At 34.4% G+C, this 16,617-nt stretch overlaps 2 protein-coding genes across 3 annotated transcripts; both read right to left on the reverse strand.

Moving 5' to 3' along the window:
• Nucleotides 1–4,699: 4,699 nt before the first annotated feature.
• hoxb5b (homeobox B5b) lies at nucleotides 4,700–6,626 on the reverse strand. Its single transcript, XM_063003092.1, has 2 exons — nucleotides 6,044–6,626; nucleotides 4,700–5,616 (listed from the first exon to the last, which is right to left on the reverse strand). Exons 1-2 carry the CDS (start codon nucleotides 6,624–6,626, stop codon nucleotides 5,369–5,371), a joined length of 831 nt encoding a protein of 276 aa, XP_062859162.1. The 3' UTR covers nucleotides 4,700–5,368.
• Nucleotides 6,627–7,576: 950 nt separating this feature from the next.
• Nucleotides 7,577–9,284, reverse strand: hoxb6b (homeobox B6b). Of its 2 annotated transcripts, none has more exons than XM_063003094.1 (2): nucleotides 8,861–9,284; nucleotides 7,577–8,172 (listed from the first exon to the last, which is right to left on the reverse strand). In XM_063003094.1, exons 1-2 carry the CDS (start codon nucleotides 9,282–9,284, stop codon nucleotides 7,919–7,921), a joined length of 678 nt encoding a protein of 225 aa, XP_062859164.1. In that variant the 3' UTR covers nucleotides 7,577–7,918. The 2 variants fall into 2 exon arrangements, with proteins under 2 accessions (XP_062859164.1, XP_062859163.1); XM_063003093.1 differs by having other exon boundaries at nucleotides 8,855–9,284.
• Between the last annotated feature and the right edge of the window lie 7,333 nt (nucleotides 9,285–16,617).

Genomic DNA, 16,617 nt, shown 5'->3' on the forward strand with positions numbered 1-16,617 from the left:
TCAGCTATGTTCCATTCTCTTGCTCCAGTCTACACAGAGGGGTTAATATCTAACTTAGGCAACCCTTACTTCACGTCACGTGTAAGTAAAAGTCCCTTTTTATGTCATATATTGCAAAACTGCAACTTAACCACTCCGAGCGCCCGTTACACTTACTGTCAATCAATGACATTTGATCTTTCTGTAATTCTCATTTGAGTAGTACCATTTTTTTTATTTAAAGCTCAATATGGTCTATTTCTGCAGCTATTATTATTATTATTATTATTATTATCATCATCATCATCATCAGACGGCTAACATCTTCAAGATTGCTGAAAAAAATAAAAGGCTTCCGAGATTACTAAAAGCTAACGCATGGTGAAAGCACTGTAATCCGTATGGTTATTTGTATGGTTATTTCAGTTAATTGCAGTTTTTCAGTTATAAAATTGAATGCATCTGTTGTTTTAATAGGGATATATATAATGCCTATTACTTAAACGACCTGTCAGCACTGTTATCTCGCATCAGACGATCAAAACATGCCTGCTTAATAATTTCCTCGAATCCCCGCAAAAGATTTTTTTTCATATTTTTTGCAAAGGAAGACGATGAATAATATATATATATATATTAGATAACTGGCCGAAACTGTATGGGTGTTCTTTTGGTGTCCTATGCACCACGAGTGTCCTATGGTGTTTCTAAAGATCAATTTAGTCATCATTAATTAAGATTTTATAGTGTTTAAAACATTTATTGTTTAATGAAGTTATTATTTTTATGTAGAGGGGATTCCCAGAACACCGGGTGCTCCTAACTCTCCTGTCCTTAATCATGTGATATAACAATGACAACTTCTTTCAATCACATACATTCTTCTCTGATACACTTAGTCACAATCTTATTAGCTTGCCTATTTGCAGTAAACGTACTGTATGTATTTTGATTAAGATAACAAATACCTGTGCTGCTTAATATTCGTATATTGTTTTCAGAAATTTGTCAAGAAAACGCCCTTGAAACTACAGTCTCCGCCTGATACTGATGCTTTACATACATTTGCTGCTGTTTAAAAAACACAGAGGTGTGATGTAAATAAGGTGGCTTTCTAAATATCTTCATAATCACATCCAATTGTTTATACTAAAATTACTCACACCCGTACAATTACAAATTGTAAAAAAAAAAATTGTATTTTTTTTACAAATACAAAAAAATTCATATAAAAAAGGAAGACGATGAATTATGACAATCCAATATGAAGGGGGCACAAATGTAAAAGTTTCATAAAGATTTAATCTAAAGTTTATCTAAATCAAAATTGTCTTGACAGCCAATGCGCAAACTATGTACTACATCTACAGCCACTTGTTATTTATGGACAGTCCATACTGCCATCTGACCTTTATTTGGTTTTCGCTTGCATTCTAGTGTCCACCAAGAAAGCACGTGAAGTGTGTCTGGTAGGAAAGCAAAAAGGCCATAAATGACATATTTAGTAGGTCTATGTCAGATCGACGCTGCGCTTACATCAACTACACATTCCCCAAGACACGAATTTGCGAATAAACATGTTTTTACACAAATTCGGATCTACAGGGTATATATAGATGACAGATATCACAATCCATATGATCAAAGTAAAATTACTAAAAAGATGCTGATCAATTGTATCACTGAGTGAAAAAAAGCAAACGAACAAAACACAGTTTTGTTACACAGCACCTGAGTAAACCAAGAATGTAGTGGCAATGGATTATTCCACCATTAATACGGGTTTAGTATGGGCTCTTAGTCAACACATACAGAATAGCTACAAAACAAAGCAGTATGTGTTAATTCAATTCAAACAATATCAAACAAATACTTCATGTTACTTACCAGTCAACATTTACCCAGATGTGTTGGTAGATGATACAATTATAACTAATTAATATATAAATTAATATAACGTCATTGTTTATAAAGTAATGTGTAGTATGTTTTGTGCACACAATCCATGAAAATGTCCCTATATTTTTGGCCATGACACGTTTAAACGCTTTAAGTCTCAGCTTTAAAAACCTAGTGTACACAATGAACGATCCCTTTCGTGGTGCATCGATTCGTTTTTATGGGAATAGGAATGCACACAGTTGCTTTGGAGATACCACAGATGCTTTTGGACGCATCGATTGACAATAAAAAATTAAAGATATCCCTAAGCACGACGCAACTGAGGTATCCCGCCACCGCCATATTTCACACATTATAAATCGCAACACTACACAAATAAGGCTTAATGTTTAAGATTTGCGATGATGGTTACTATCAGATAACCGTTTAGTACACAAAATAGCCTACATAACACGAACAGAAGCAGTTACAAAATATTTTACTTTGCCATTAATTTACTAGTATCAAAGCATGCGTTTCCGATATGGTAAATAAATATTACACATTTGTTGTGAACCGGCATTAATGAGAATTTAGTGCTTTGGTGACCCCGCGATGAACCCACCTCCATGCGCAGAAGAGTGTGCGGCGTCTTAGACTCAGTTTTAAGAGCACAAAAAATATATGCTTTGGTTTAGTAAATGTGGAGGCATTGTGACTGGTTCAACGCAAGGGCAATGTTTCTACAATGTGATAAGATTATAAAACATGCAAAATACTTTTGTACATGTACAAATACCTATATCATTTCACTTATCAGTTCTTGTGAACTGTTCTCTGTCTGTCGGCCCAGATAGCTGGACCCGTTGGTTCTGGATATGGTTAGATGAATAGAATTAATTTGCAAAAATCCCAGTTTTTCAGAAGTAAAGGAGTTTTGTTGATCCAAAGAATGACAAAGCTATTAGGAGGTCGGCTTAAGGCGGGCTCTGCTGGTCAAGTAGCAGCGTTACATCAGTCAACGCCAAAAAGACTTGTCCACACAGATTTAACCTGCCTTACACAATACCGTAAATATTGTGCAGTACACAAGGCTATATAAACATATATAAAATTCAGGAATTGTGTAATGCAGGCTAAATCTGTGTTGGCCAGTCTTGTGGCATTGACTTATTTTAGCATTGAATGATTTTTTTTTCCTAAAAATAATCCAAGAGTCCTTGTGCTTACAAAATAAAAATTTCCCATTTCAGTTTCAAAAAATTGTACATAAATTTGGACAAACTCGAAGGTTTAACTTGAGTGTAAGAGGTAAAATATTTTGGGATAGGCTATATATGTCTAACTGACAGTTTGGCACTGTGCTTGTGCCTCTCTGCGTTAAGCACTAGTCTCCTGACCTTAAAGTGATCCCTTCTCCATGAATAATTGATGAGAACAGCGCACAGATTACCCCTATCAATATGCAAAACACATTATAGAAGTACAATGAGACTTTAATAGTTATAAATCACAGATCTGTGTTTATCAAAAGAGATTTGGCAAAGTTGCATCATGTTTTTGGTCACTCAATTTCAACAGCTTTTTCTAAATATTGCCACACGACATCAATCAACCTTTCCATATTCACGAAATACCAAACAAAAAAATGTAAACAGAAACATAATCTTGTCCTTATTATCTGATACTGGTTTGAGATCAACGTTAAGGTTTCCACTTTGTTACTAACAAATCAACTTCCAGGTTGGACAAAAGATATTTGCACCTGCTATAATGGCATTCAGATAAAAAAACAAGGACAGCTGTATTGACAAGGATATGGAAGTAATCTGTTGACAAGAATGAATTGTTTACGAGCAAATCTGCATCTATTAGCTCGTCAAATGAGCTACACAGTTTAATATTTAAAAATTTAAAAGGCAACAACATATCTGCATTTTATGAATATGTTTGGAACCTAATTAATAATTTTCTGTGGTGTCCAATGCAGCCCAGTAATTTAAAAACAATACAATCATTTTCAAAGTTATTAGAAATGAATATAGAGGGAAAAAACTTACTCTGATAAGTCGGTCTTGCCCAAAGTAAGGATAAAACAAAACATTGAGTTGCCAGGTCAGTGTATGACATGATGTGTCCGAAGGTAACTAAGAGCACTCCACATGCTGTCCACAACCTTTAGAATCCCGCTGAAGCAGTGAAACCGTCACTTTCATTCAAGAATGTGAATTATGCCTTACATTGTCAACCCCCAAAACCATAAAACTAACTTTATGGACCTCACGTGACTGTTTTAGCACTACATAGAACTACAAGTGTGTTTTATATGAAGTGGACTTCGCGAAGAAATAATTACAGTGGATGCGGTATTTTAATGCAATCAAGTAATCATACAGTAATTTATGTAAACAATTCGTAAGATTTCCAGTTTCTCTGATTTGTCATTTCACAAGGTAAGTAAACAGGTTTAGTAATTGTTGTTTACAAGCCTTCAGCAGTTTTTCATATTAAATTTGATGTCCTTTTCAGTGCATAAATTAAACCACAGTACAACAAAGAGGGTGAATTAATTTTAAATGTATTAAAATACTGCGCCCCATGACTCCATGTCAAGGTTGGGAATTATATGTCTATGTAAAGCCTTTTGCAGGCCTCCATAGACTTTAAAAAGGATTAAATAACTTCCATTTCCATTAGTGTTTACAAACTAAACAAGGATGGTACTTCTAAAACTAAACCAAAGGTTACCAGTCATACAGGTGTAATGCTGTGTAAACAGACACAGAAACATGTTAAGACTAAAAAGAACTTTATTTTTTAAAATTAGATTATCCAACAATTTTCGAGACAGAAATGGAAAAAATGCACGCTGGCAAAATTTCCAGCATGTCAACGCCAAAACATTTTTAATTTTTTAACACTGCACGTTCACCACTTGTATTGTACAAATAAAATATTGGTCACAATTGTACACCAAACATATTTCACTCGCCATGGACACATACGAGCGCTAAAACGTTTAAAATGCAACATAAAGTACACAAATGTTGCATAAGTGCGAATATAGAGTTTTTTTCTTTTTCTCAATGTAACAATCAAGAGCAAAAAAGTAATAAACGCGGCACAAGCATTAATGGCCTGAAATACTGGAAAGCAGTTTACACTGACGTCTTTTTACAGGTTCATAAGAATACAACAAAATTTTTTGACTACACGATATAGGTAGTTTGGGTTTATACTGTACATTACTCCTGTTACAGGTCCAAAGTTGCGCACAAAGAGCTTACATGGAACATGCTTTCTTCCACGAAAGTATAAACATGATACGTAGCATTTACACTTATTTTACGGCAGCTGTTAACTAGGCTACCAGTAGCCCTATAGCATATGTGATATGACAGTATTCAACGGTTTACAATTTGAGTTACACCAGTCACACAGAGAAATGACATCTGATAATGGCAAGCAAGAAGGTGCAGTGCTGTAACAGTAGTCGCAATAAATGCGGTCAATTCTGAAAGGCGCTTCCTGCCGTGGCTAGACTCATGCTTTTCAGCTTATTGTCCTTTTTCCATTTCATCCTCCGATTCTGGAACCAAATTTTAATTTGCCTTTCAGTGAGACAGAGAGCATGGGCTATTTCTATCCTCCTCCTCCGGGTCAGATACCTATTGAAATGAAACTCTTTCTCCAGCTCTAGCGTCTGATAGCGAGTGTAGGCTGTTCGAGCCCGTTTTCCATCTGGTCCAGTCATATCTATGGCACGAACAGGAGCAAAAAACAGAGCAGTAAATATCTGTTATAATAGGAATCGAGAAAATTGACTGACAGCTCTAGACTTTAAAAGCTACAGTCACTATTATACCACAGGCATTGAAAAGATTGTTAAGTCTAAAACAATCTTAGCAATATATCTAAACAATATGTCTAAAATAGTCCATCTAAATGTTCTGGTCTATTTTGCCTCTGTAAGTGTTGCCTTTAATCAAATGCATTGCATGTGTGAAGGTTTTTTTTTTTTTTTTTTTGCAATTGTACCTAGTATTCCATAACCCTGTTGTTTTTGTTTTAATGCCAAAGCCAAAATTCTCCAGTTTTCGCCTGTGTGCGTTTAGTGATTTTTTCTTATTATATTAATTCAAAAGCGGTAACCATGCTTAAGTAAAAATTAAACGATTTATACCGTGACTAATGTGAAGCTTCCTCATCCATGGAAAGATTTGCGGCGTTTGGCCATCCCCGGGTGTTGTGGTGGAAGGCGCAGAGGGCTCTTGTTTCTGCGGGCGTTGAGTAGCATGGTTCGGCTGCGCGCCTTCCTCTGGCTCGGAAGAGATGTTGGTATCGTCTGTTTCTGCGAAGTGTGTGTTGTTGCTGCTGGTAAGATTGGTGCTGCTGTTGGCGAGTGTGCTGTTGGTGCTCTGGTCAGTGGAGGCAGAAGTGCCTTTTAGATTCAGAGTGTCGGTGTTAGTGCATGGCAGGGCGTCTGGAGAGGCAAGCGAGCAGCTCGTTTGCCGGTACCTGGTGTTGGTGCCTGGATCCTGGAAAGCACGGCTGTTGTCCCCAACATCGCCAAAGTGGGCATTGTTGTTGGAACGGTTTACACTAAGGTCGATCCCATTGTAGGTGTAACCGAAAGACCCGGAATGCATGCCGGTAGAGTCCCGGTACGAGCCGTTCATTGCACCGTTAGTCCCATAATTTAGTAACTGATAGTCGGACCCATTCGGATAGCGCCCTGAGAAGGAGTTTAGAAAATAGGAGCTCATTTGGATATTCTTTAAAAACGGTCGGAACTAGCAGATCTCAGTCGTTAAAATCCCGCGCAGCCCAATTTATGATGTAAAAATGAATTATAGCAATGCACTGTACTTCGTTTTTGCCATGTATGCGGCCAAATATGGGAGCGCGTTAGGGCATCACGTGCCTTTGTTGACCAGTCGTAAATTCTCTCTGATGACTTCAAGAGGTAATTCATGCTCTGTGGTTACAAATGATGACGAAATGATGATCGTTAGGTTCAACTCAATAGTGCCTCCCTGCTGCGCGCCGCATCCCAACTTAGCAGAGGGCGTCACCTACTGGGAGAACTGCAAAATGCCCAAACACCTGCTTTACTGTTGAAGTTCTCAGTCGAGAAGCACGGTACTGAGATGACCTTTTTTTATCGTCGCTAAAGCATAATTTGCTTTTGTTTTTAGGTATATGACGGTAGATGTATCCGTTATATCGGTCAAAAATATCAGACAAAACAGAAATGATTTATTGGCAGATGCAACAGAATCATATCGACAGACTGTGCTGGGCTGTTCTGCCACATGTTCAGTAATAATTCTTAATAAAATAAAACTAAATTTATATGTAATGCACACGTCTTAAGTCGTTGCATTTGCTGTATAAATAAAACTAATTGTAAACATTGCTATAAAAATTCAGGTTATATAAATATATGAATATATATAAATATTACCATACCGTGAAATACCGCTAATACGTAAATTTTATGTCAACAGAAAGCCTTCACGTTTTTCCCTAACATATTAAATACTCAAATGACTATGTGTTTATTTATTTATTTGACAACATAACACACATGCAAGCACTGTTGTGGTTGAACATGTATTTTATTGGCAATATGGCACCGCTAACAAAGTTTTCTATTGCATTTTTGTCAATGCACCAACATACACAAACGTAACAAACAAAATAAATTACACATAAGAGCATTTGACCACACAAATATCAAATATGACAGTCAATAAGACATATCACCGTATGCTTAACTGCTCACCAGCTTTAGGCTTTATGCTGTAGAATTAAAAAAAAAACAGTGCGGGTTATTTATCCACGTTTTCTACCAAACAATAAAACGAGCTTGGCGGATGTCACACAGTGGGCGAATATTTTTGTTTCCAGCTTTCGCACTTAAACAAAGCCTTAATTAGGTAGCTGTTTTGTTTGGGTACATTTTAATATTTACAGGAAAATGCTATAGGTTACGCATTGTGAGTAAAGTTTTAACCTTGGTCAATATATACAGTACAGTGCATATCTAAGGCGTTTATTCCGCCTTGCCACCGTCCTCCTCTTCGCTGGTCTTTGCAGAGTTTATTACTTTATTCTCCTTCTTCCACTTCATTCTTCGATTCTGAAACCAGATCTTTATCTGTCGCTCTGTTAGACACAGAGCATGTGAGATTTCAATCCTGCGTCTTCTAGTCAGGTATCTATTGAAGTGAAACTCTTTTTCCAACTCAAGCGTCTGAAATCGAGTGTAAGTCTGACGACCCCTGCGGCCAGTGCTGCCTGGAATACCTGTCAAAAAAGAAGATGAAGGATACGGTTACAATACAGATGGGTATTATTATTATTATTATTATTATTATTATTATTATTATTATGATGATTATTATTATGCCGTTAATAAAATTTAACTGCACAAAAAAAATTAAATTAGTAAAGACAGACACGTGTTAGAAGTTTAGAAGTAAGAAACAAAATCGACGATGCCGGCCTATAAATGTGTGTATGTGTGTATATATATATACATGCATCTATAATATGTATGTGTATAAATATACATATATGTGTTTATATGTGCATTACACACACACACACACCATTATACACACACACACACACATATATATATATATATATATACCATTGTATACAAATGTGTGTATGTGTACATCAAATTACATACACACATACACAAATATATATATATATATATATATATATATATATTATATATATACACACACATATATACTATACATATATACATATACACACATGCATACTATACATACATTTTATATATATATATATATATATATATATATATATATATATATATATATATACATACACACACACACACACACACACACACACACACACACACACTCATACATACATACATACACGCATGCATGCATATACTTTTCTGTCATAACACCACACTGCGCTATGTATTTAAGATGCAGACAACTCTTACCGTTGCACGAGTTCATCCTTTGCATCCACGGATAAACTGGAGTACATGGCTTGTTCTCGCTGTAGGTGTATGTGTCTGAAATGTGCTCTGAACTCTCTGTCTTGCTGTGATCCTGTGTAAGAGCCAACGACTCCTCCAGCCCTCCGAGCGGACACGATGAGCGCTCAGTCTCCCTGTATAAACTGGACGCAGCGTAATCACATGCAGAGGCTGAACTGCTTCTCCCGAACACTCCACCAGCTTGTGGGTAGTACGAGCTGGCGTACACCTTCTCCTGGACATTGTTTGCTCCGAAAGTGGTGCTTGGATATTGTCTCAAAGTCTCGGTATATCCAGAGGAATATAATGGTATCTGACCCAGAAAGGACTCTTGTCCCCCGGCTAAAGACACGGGAAAAGTTGAGTTGACGAAGTAGGAACTCATTGGGTGGCCTCTGTTATTGTGCGAGTGTTATGATTTGTTGTGTTTTATAGTCCAAGTGTGTTTTGCCATTACTTTATGTGAGGTTTGGTTTTAGCCGAAGGGGGGTGGCGAGGTGCCAATGTGAGCGAGCAGGGGAACGCACCAGCTGATCATTGTCTGACCAATCGTGAGCATCTCTGCCAACAGAATAGCTTTAAGGGAGGGATATTCTTGTTGCACGGGATGGAATCCCCAAGGCATATAAAACCCCCTTAGATTAAAGAGTTTCTTAGCGGCTTCTAGATAACGTAGAATTATAAGAATTGTTCTATGAATAATAATGAATAATACATTTAGAGGTTAGTTTTATAAGGCTTAGTTTCGTTCACGTAACTTAATAAACATCCCTTATGATATGTAACTTTTTTGCTGTATGCATATATATATATATATATATATATATATATATATATATATATATATATATATATATATGTGTGTGTATATATACATACATACATACATGTATAATGATTATAGATTTGCAAAAACCACACAGGTGGAGACTTAATCTTAATCTCCACGTTTCCACGTTTCTCTCCTGATTTCTCAACATTTCTCAACGTTATGTAGGCTTATATATACACCATGCGTAAGCAAATGCTGATTTCGATATTCGTTCGAATTATTTTACAAGGTCACAACGAATGTTTTCCATAATTTTTGGTGATATATGTTAATTCAAGGTCTTTCATACACACACACTCGCGTGATTTTATTTACCAAAGACAATCGACCAGTCTTTGTTTTCAAGAAAACAAGTACATAAAAAGTTAATGTCTTTAAATGATTCTACCTTTATACCAGAAAAAGCATGCTTGTGTCTTTTTAAAAATCAGTTTCTGACTTTAATTTTAGTTTTATCTTGATGCTTTAATAAACTATTCAATTCACTCCAGAACAAACCTTTTAAATAAACATTTATAGTGGAAAAATGATTTAAACAGTTCTTATAACGCCATAAAAAACATGTAAGTGAGTGGTCGATTGGTTTCTTTAGGAAACCAAACATGGCGCTTTTATGTCATATGTTGTAATGTACTTTTTCTGGCACCTTTATTTTGAAACCGTAGACTATCTTCTGAGAATTTAATTAAACAATTATAACATTTAAAAAAGATCTTGAACTAATCTACATGTGCAACAGAATCGTCTCGTCACAAGTGGCATTGGAATTCGATAACCTAATTTGTTTAAGAAGCATTAAGAATAATGAATCACCCAAGTTAAACCAGTCTTGCAATTTATATTTTTAACTTAATATATGAATCCGAGTCTCTCTAGAAAATATTTTACGGCTAATTAGACAGTTTGCCAAAAAAAATGTTAGACTCCTTTTGCCAAAACATAAAACAATATGTTGATTTCTTGAGTACATTAGCTATTTTAAAAAATGATTAAATCAAAAGTATAAATATAAATTATAATTATAAATGAACAATAGCTTGACATTTAATAAACAGCGAGTTTTAAGTCTTGTTCTCATTGGTTGTTGTCATTATCCATTAGCAAACCATTTAATAAAAAAAACTTACGAGTGGTTTTATACAACGTAAAAGACGAGCAAATGCAAAAACAAAACACTCAACAAAGGTGTCTTTCAGTGGCACAGACTTACAAGGCAAGGGTGCACTGTGCACGGTTAATAAAAAAGGAAATAGGCATCCATACGTCGTCTATCGCATTTACTATACTTCTAACTAACAAGAAACTGATACGTAAATATAGAAACAGTAATACACCAGGCATCGTGACGTAGTTTAATTAACTCTTACTTACAAATGAGGCCTAAATCCTATCTTAAGACATCCCAAAACCTAAACTTATCCTAGGAACAAATTTCCGTCACTAGATGGCATCACAGAGCAAGAAATGAGATGTTATTTTGCCATTGAAGATAAAACGACGTAATTAGATGTTTAACAAGAAGTAATAACACATTTATCTACATCAAATGGTGGCCAAAACAACAGCATAACTCAACAACCTAAATATTAGAACGTAAAGAAAAAAAAATGCAAAATAATATACAGTAATTTCACTGAATATTTAGGATAGCATGTCTGACTTGTGTTTAAACTGTGCCAGAAATTAGACAAAGAGACACTACTAAGAATTTACAAATGAATTTGGATAAATCTTGATAAATACTGTAATTCTCAGACGAACCCACGGGGCCGCAAATGCAGATAACATCGAAATCCTGAATAGCCAAAAACTATGGTCATAAGTTACCTTCTGATATAATATATAAATATGCATGCAGTGTGGAGGTCTATATGCTAAAACAAGAAAGTAACAAATCAACCAAAATGTTTAAAGAAAAGGACAGCGTTGCCCTGATCACACTAATTGTTAAACAGGCATCGTTCACTCTGGTTATATAACCAGCCATATGAAAAATGACAGACTTAATTTTACTGAAATGATATGTCTAAAATGTTTCTTCTTAATAGTGGCCCAATTTAACTCACTAAATTCTATGCAATTCTTATTTAGAGTTTGTGACTACAAAGCCTCAGTTTACGCTATTTTGTTTGTAATTTGACCAGTGACTACAGCCACAAATTCTCAGTCCATAAAAATAATAAAATTATCGTGTGTAGCTTCGCTATGAACAAACTATAAACATAAACACATACAACCACATGCATTCAACTACCTATACCCAATGTCCTTCATGCCAACAACGGCTGTCGAGGGTAATTCAAGAGAACCTCTGGTCTCCGCTTAAAAAGATATGCTACAAATTCACTTCGATTTTGACCGTATAAACATTTAATTCAATATATATCTAATAAGAGGCATGTCTGCACAAGGTGTAGGCCTATCGTCATGTAGTAGGTTAGCAAAACACACTCGCATACATGCACTGTTTAACATCACAAGAAAGAAGAATGGGGTATGTCCTACCTTTCTCGTTTATCACGGACTCGAAGGACTTTTCAAATTAATCAGGCTGCTTCTTCAGTTCTTCAAGTGCCCAGCTGTAACTGAGTGATCCAGTAGAAAAGCAAAATACGTCCAAAAAACGACTTCTCAGATGAAACCACGAACAAATCCACATTAGCATTGTGTTTGATGTGGTAGGCTCCAGCCATATTTAGGGACAATTCGGCGAGTCCAGGTAAAATTTCTGAAATAAAAATTAACATTAACAACAGGGGAAAAAATAATCACGAGAACTGAGGTGCTACTGACTGCGCCTTGACCAAAAGAATGCTGCATTATAACCACTTGGGAAATCATAAAAAGTTCATGTTCAGATGGAGCTGATCACGTGACCATATTGGGCCAATCACAGTGCGTATCCACACATAAAGTTCTGCCAGAAAGTTGTAAATTTTCATAAACAACCGTGAGTTTATTGCTTTGCTGAAGCAGTGGCTTGTTAGCCGCCATCTTTTTCGTTAAAATAAAAAGAAACTTTGGCATATTTTAAATACATTTCTTTACAGAATGTCAACTTTTCCAAGAAAATAACATGAAATATATCAATAACACCTGGAGCCCGTGTTGTGCGCATATTTGTTTCCATTATATGTAGCTTACAGTCTTCGTATTAATAATTACACTATCTATACTATCTGTTATATCTATTATACTATCTGTAGATATTCTTGTACTAACCTTCGAGCATTTCGCCACAAATGTAGCCACGTCTGGTTTTGATTAATCAATTAAAAGAAGAAAATTAATGTTTAATCCTTCTCAGTGGTGCATCCTTTTGTCGGGTGTGCAGACTGCTATACAAAGGGAATAGACAAACGGAAAGTGTAAAGCTTTTACAACACTAAACATGCCTGGCGGAAACAAAGACTTCCTGTAAGAATAAACGCTTAGACTATTTCCGACATTTATTGGGGCAATAAAGCAGTATAACCCAAAAGCGACCTATGGGTTATCTGATCTCTCCCAAAACCAGGCATTATCCATGTGTCCCAAAAGTGCAAACTGACCAAAAGTAAGGCAAAGAAGTAAGACTCTTGTTTGGCGTATTTAAGCCTTTTAACAAAATATATATAAATTAATGAACTGAACTATGCATCTGAGCGAAATAAATAATACAGTTATTTAAATCAATATTTACTAAATGTATATCTAAAGATTCCAAATTGTTCGTCGTTTTAAATAAGTTAAATAAAAAGACTTACTTTTTTTTAACGAGTGTCAAACATGTGCTTAAATGTTTTTTACGAAATAGAACTTCAGAAGGTCTGTTTTATATTGGTTTAAATCGGCTTCTACTATTGTGACTACGAGGAAAAAACCGACAATGTGGTAAGTGTGGCTATTTCTTGTAGTAATATAAAATATTAAAATATAAATATGTTACACAGCATAATGTTTTGTTTAATTGTTTCTAAATACATATATATTAACATATATATTAACTTAAATATCATAAATATTTAAAATATAATCTGACTTACATGCACGTTGTGTATCTTCTTTAAGCTGTTGCAAAAATTTAGTATATTTAAGTTTCACCCTTTTTTACAGTAACAAAAATGTATTTCCTTGGGATACAGATGAACACTTAAAAACGATTTTGGTGTCTGAATTTACTAAAGGAAAGGTTTAAATGCTTATGCACCTCTTTTCACTTAGTTTCTGTTGTTGGTTGTAAAATTTTAGTGGCACGTAAAAAAACAATCCTCAAACCTTTTTCTCAAACAAAAAAATGTGTAACATTTAGGTTCTAGTCTAAATGTATATTTAAAATACCTGAATCCTAATTTAGAATAATTTTGTTTAGATTCCGCTGTTTTGGTTTAGTGTAATTGCTACTTTTTATAAACATGGATGATTTTGTCAAATATAGGCTGCAAGACATCTAAAAAAATTGTGAAGTCATGTATACAAGAGAGCACATTTAAGAACTATATTAAGAACTATATTTTCTCAAAGAATAATATGTAGGCGCATCATCTTGTTATTAAAAAATAATTTTTTTGGTAACTAAAGAAAGTTTTTTTTACAGTTTGAAGCCTAAACAATATCAGTAAAATTAATTTTTAAAATAAGCCCTAAAAAACAGGCGTAGATGTTGGACCATAAACAGCACATACCTTATGTAAATACATAATATGTTAATAGCATAAAGTTTTGTATACATTTATGAACATTCTTTGTTGTTGTTGTGCTGCTAGTACTTTGCCATTCACGTTATTGGTGAGCTAGTTACGTTTCCAGATGCTCATGTAAAAAGAAACCTACTTAAATTAAAATATAATGTAAGTTTATTAGGAAAAACCAAATGTATATGTTGAACGTATTAAAGTAAAAGTATCTAGGCGTTTTCCCACGTTACTAGAACCGTTTCTTTTGTTCTTTATTGGGTAGTCTCTAAAAGGGATTCAGAGGAATATAGTAGAATAAATGAAATAACTTTCAGAATAAAACACACTGTTTTAAACTCTGTGCATATCTGTACATAAATGTATGTATGTATGTATGTATGTATGCATGTATGTGCAAAAGTGCACCTCATATATGTATATGCATAGATGAGTGTGTATATATAATACACACACGTATATATATATATATATATATATATATATATATATATATATATATATATATATATATATATATATACGTGTGTGTGTATTATATATACACACTCATCTATGTATGTACATATATGAGGTGCACTTGTTTTATAATTATATAATATATATATATATATATATATGTGTGTGTGTGTGTGTGTGTGTGTGTGTGTGTGTGTGTGTGTGTGTGTGTGTGTATGAGGTATAAATGCACTTGTTTCCTGTATTCGTATTGTTGCATTTTCCTCAGTATTAAATGAGCCAATGGCCAATGACTGGAAATGTGTAAATATGAGTTGCCTAACGCCTACTTCACATATTTAAAATGTATATGTATTATTACAAAATGTATATGTAAGTATATAAACATATATATATATATATATATATATATATATATACAATTATATGACGTAAACTGGGTATCATTTCATTGCTTTATTATTATTGGAAATAATACATTCTGAATATTTGGCGTTACCGAATACACTTAAGAAACGATACAGAAATGTAGCTGTACAAATACAATTATATACAATATTTAATATTTATAATATTTACTAGTAGTAGTATTAGTAATGATGGCGATTTCATTAATATATTTTTTAGACTGAAAATACAGCTTTGACACAAAAGCAAATGCACAAACGCCTTTTTCTAAACACACCTTTCATACGTGCTGCTCACACACGTCCAAACTCTTAATAAGCTATAACAAATGCATTCTTGGCTATTTTAACCATCTAATGCAATTAAGTCATAACTTCAGCTAATAAAACTATGACACTCAAAGTTAAAGCTATAGTTTGGAATGTACCACATAAAACAACTATCATCACCATGAAAAGACAACTCGCTGAAGTGCACATAGAATGTCTTATTTCTCATTTAAGGTAGACCTAGAGGTTTCAGCTAAGAATCTAAGCTTGTAATGGGGCAAAATACTAGATTACACTGACTCTAAGATATGAAAACAGTCTTTTATAACTGGTTAACAGGACAGCCAATAAATGAAAAAACCCAAAACAATTGAAGGTTGAAGCTATTTACATTTTCCGTTATGTACTAAATAATGTCCAATGGGTAATCATAAGATCTGTAAAACAATTTTATAAAATCACTTATCCCAGCTGTCGATGCATGCCTTCACTCTTATAATTTTAAGGTAAATATTGAGGCGCAACCGAGAAGCTAAGCTGTGAGGGATCAGAACACTAGATTACACTGTTTTTAATGTGTGATGATTGGTGCACAGAAAAAAAGCCGTTTGGTCGCAACCAGACAAGAGATGGCATTTAAAATGGGGAAAATGGAAAAAATAATTGAAATAAAAAGTTTTTATTGTAACATTATTACATACATATCCAACTAGAAGCAACACAAAAAACATCATTTACATACAGGTATATTTACAGCAGCATAATATAAACCAAACCAAACGGATAGTTTATGAAAAGTATGGTAGTTCTGGTCTTTTTTGCCATTTAATAAAACTGCAGTTTATGCAGACTGTACTGTCACTGATTATAGTTTCACTATTATCAGATACAGTTCATACTGTTATTGAACTTCTTTCATTTAAACACAAGGTGATGGTTTTACTGCGCAGTGAAGAAGCAGGTGAGAACACAGTTCTTGAAAAAAAATTCACGTTAATCTGTAGCAGAAAAGGGGTGAGAAACACACTTTAGAGAACTTCAAAAGGAAAGTAAGCTAAAAAAAATTTCAAATATTTT

The sequence above is a fragment of the Trichomycterus rosablanca genome, chromosome 10, assembly GCF_030014385.1.
Source record: "Trichomycterus rosablanca isolate fTriRos1 chromosome 10, fTriRos1.hap1, whole genome shotgun sequence".
Lineage (NCBI taxonomy): Eukaryota > Metazoa > Chordata > Actinopteri > Siluriformes > Trichomycteridae > Trichomycterus > Trichomycterus rosablanca.